The 3,089-nt window shown below is 40.4% G+C and overlaps 1 protein-coding gene across 1 annotated transcript in view; it reads right to left on the bottom strand.

Moving 5' to 3' along the window:
- Positions 1-951: 951 nt before the first annotated feature.
- The window catches only part of RAB11B (RAB11B, member RAS oncogene family), a 10,116-nt gene continuing 7,978 nt past the window's right edge, over positions 952-3,089 (bottom strand). Inside the window, exon 4 of the mRNA XM_009322991.1 lies at positions 952-2,759. Coding sequence (XP_009321266.1) covers positions 2,614-2,759 — 146 coding nt within the window. The 3' untranslated portion in view covers positions 952-2,613. The remainder of the gene's footprint in view (positions 2,760-3,089) is intronic.

Genomic DNA, 3,089 nt, shown 5'->3' with positions numbered 1-3,089 from the left:
ACATCTTGGGTATACCAAACAGTCCTGCAGCAAAAGGCAGCAGGCCTTCCCACGTCACACAACAGATCTCAAAAGCAACCCAACCCCCCTGGCATGAACAGTACGGGTCCAAGATCCACCTACTCTGAGGGGGCTTTGGTCAACACACAATGAAGTTGTACAAGGTCTCTTCAATACCCATATAATTTAACAGCACTTAAGCCCTAGACATGAACCTTTTGTTGGGACTCTGAGGCAAAGTTGAGAGCCTTCCACAAAGTCAAAGATTAAAGAAAATCTCTTAAGAGACAAGGAAGTGACTAAACTGCTTCTCAGCTTCTTATACCAGGCCAGACTGATTCTAGAAACTTCATATTAAGAGCAGGATTTGCAGAGTAAACACATTAATACATCACCCTGAACTAATAAGTCTTCTAAACAGCATGATTCTGCCTCAAGCTATTCAACTCATTTCTTTATAAAAAGTTTTGTTCAAAATTAAGGAGCCCAGCTCCACTAGTGTCTACCTGTTCTTGAATTAACTATTTTCAATATCTCAGAATTTTCCATTCTCTCTGATGGTGTGCTCATCTGCCAGCCTTCTAAATACTGACTGCACATCACATTCTGGTCTAGGACCACAAAAAGGAGACATCTCCAGTTCCCACTGGCTGCACCTTCTCTCAACAGGATGCTATTAAAAGTAAAGACCAAGTGTTGAAAGTGCTTCCTGAACTGGGACACCCTTAGGACAGAGCACTGTGATGCCTAAAGAGGAATTCATATCCTCATTCAATGGGATTAGGCTGCAAGCATGCACCCCTTTCACCTTGAATGTATCCTCTAAACAAAGTTGAAAAGTGGAAGTGCTAGGCACCACGTGCACCCTTTGCTGTGAAGTATAGCCCTCTAGGTGCATACAGTACAAAATGAAAGGCGTCGGTCTGGAAATCTTATAGAAGAAAAGCCATTGGAGTTAACCGCCCTTAATTTTATTACATAACCAGACAGAACAGTTGAGACTGGAATGTCAGATTTCCCCTCCAAGCACAATTCAGTTTCATATTTGCTTTGTATCAGAAAAGAAAAATCAACTCACTAATTTGCAGGTAGGATTCATCAAGTGAGGTACAGTCTCAGAATACAGAGCAAAAATTCACTGCAAATTGCTTCACTAGCCTTCAGAGAGCAGCAGATGGTCTCCAACTCCTCCTTTAGATAGCTTCACCCAGTATTTGCCTCATCATAACATTCAGCATATACCGGAGGGGATGCAAGTGTGTAAGAGCTAGTGAGTGATGAAAAGCCATCATAGAAGATTTTCACAAGCTAGCAAGAGACTGACTACACGAAGTTGTAATAACATTCTTCCCATTCAGCAAAACAAAGTATTATAGTAGTTAGCCCTGCTGATGACAAATCTGTTACATCAGGTGAAGTACAATCATTTGAGAATTACAGTCTGCAATTCAGTAAAACAGAGTAAGAGGAAAACAACAGGTTAGTAGTTATTATGTGAAATCTTAATATTACGCATTTTAGTAGAGGTCAAGAAGATTATGCACAAGGTCAACAGTGAAAGATCATGAAGAGAAAGTTCAAGATGCTATGGTTCTGCAGAAGTTTTACAAAATGTATAAAGTATTGTGTTTCTCTACAACAACCAAAACCCTTACAAGTGCAGGTATATACATGACATTAAAATATTGCTTCACTCACTCAAACAGGGGTAGGAGAGATCTAGAGAAAAAGCAGCATGCAAAAAAATCCTGGAACTATAGAAGATCCTGCTTTCAGACACTGATCTACAGTACAAAATAAGCCTACTTGTACAGGTTGCAAAAGGTTTCTGAAATCAATATGCTGGCACTTACTGTACAATAATGTTAACTGATTAACATAAGCCATGAATAAATATTAAGCCATTTCATAAAGCCTGCACAAGCAGTACAGGCATTCATGGTGGCAGAGAAAGCAATGCAGACATACTTCATTGTTCCCAAATAAGAATAGAGAAAAATTTCCCAAGCAGGAAACGGTAAACTACACAGCCAGACTAACTGTATTAGGCGTAATTACATAATAAGTAATGTTATTTTCAACAGCTTTCTTATGTGTGTGCAGCCACTAAAAACCTCACTGTGAGACTTTATCAGGACAGAAAACAGAGCATTTGGTAGGATAGCTATTTTCTTTTAATTTTTCCCCCATGTTTACAGAAACACAAGAAAAAAAAATATCCAACTATGGGAAGAAAAAACCTTGTCACCTAAATGTAGTTATTTCTTCAACTGTTATAGTCAAGTCCCCATGGTTTCTCTCCCAGAAAAAAAAACCCAAAACCATCTGAGGAGAGTGTTTCATGGGATAATATCCAGCAGCAGATGTTCCAACACAAACATGTCTATCAGATCAATGCCTACATTTCAAGCCCAAAAGTCACCACATTGAAGGGGATTTCAGAGGCAGGGGAATGTTAGCCCTACAATTAAAGCTCTAAGATGAAACAGGGGACTTGGGAACGGGGTAAAGGAGGGAAGAGGGAGTCACTGAATCACAGGAGATAAGAAGTGCACACAAGTTTCTAAATGAAGCACAGACAAAGTGAAGGGCACAAGAGTCATCTACAGGAGGTCACAGGTTCTGACAGCACTGGAGTTTGTTGGATTTCTGTCCATCGGTGGTTGGCGGGACACTGATGTCGACGACGTTGTTGCCAGGAGATTCATCGTGTGCAGACCGATCTGCAATCTGCTTCTGCGAAACAATGCGGTAGATTTCTGAAATGAGAACAGACTTGTTAGAGCCCAGAAAGACATTGCCTCCAACGGAGCACATGCACATGTTAGAGCAAGCTGTCAAAGAAGATGCTAGAACCCAAGAATGAGAGGATTTTAACTTGAGAGCTGTGAAAGAGAATCTAGTCTGACTAGCTGCGGCATGTAACATCTGGCTGGCTTTCCAGCTCTGTAATGGATATGCTAGCTCTGTCTGGAAAAGTTATTAAGACAAGATTCCTTACTGTCTTCCACAACAGCGCTTCCTATCACATTCTTTTTCAATGACTCCCTGAACATGGTTATTATTAAAAGGGTTTTTAAATGAGAAAT

This window comes from Pygoscelis adeliae, unplaced genomic scaffold, assembly GCF_000699105.1.
Source record: "Pygoscelis adeliae isolate BGI_AS28 unplaced genomic scaffold, ASM69910v1 Scaffold284, whole genome shotgun sequence".
NCBI lineage: Eukaryota > Metazoa > Chordata > Aves > Sphenisciformes > Spheniscidae > Pygoscelis > Pygoscelis adeliae.
Note: the sequence above shows the minus strand (reverse complement) of the source record. Positions and strands in the feature narration are given on the sequence as shown.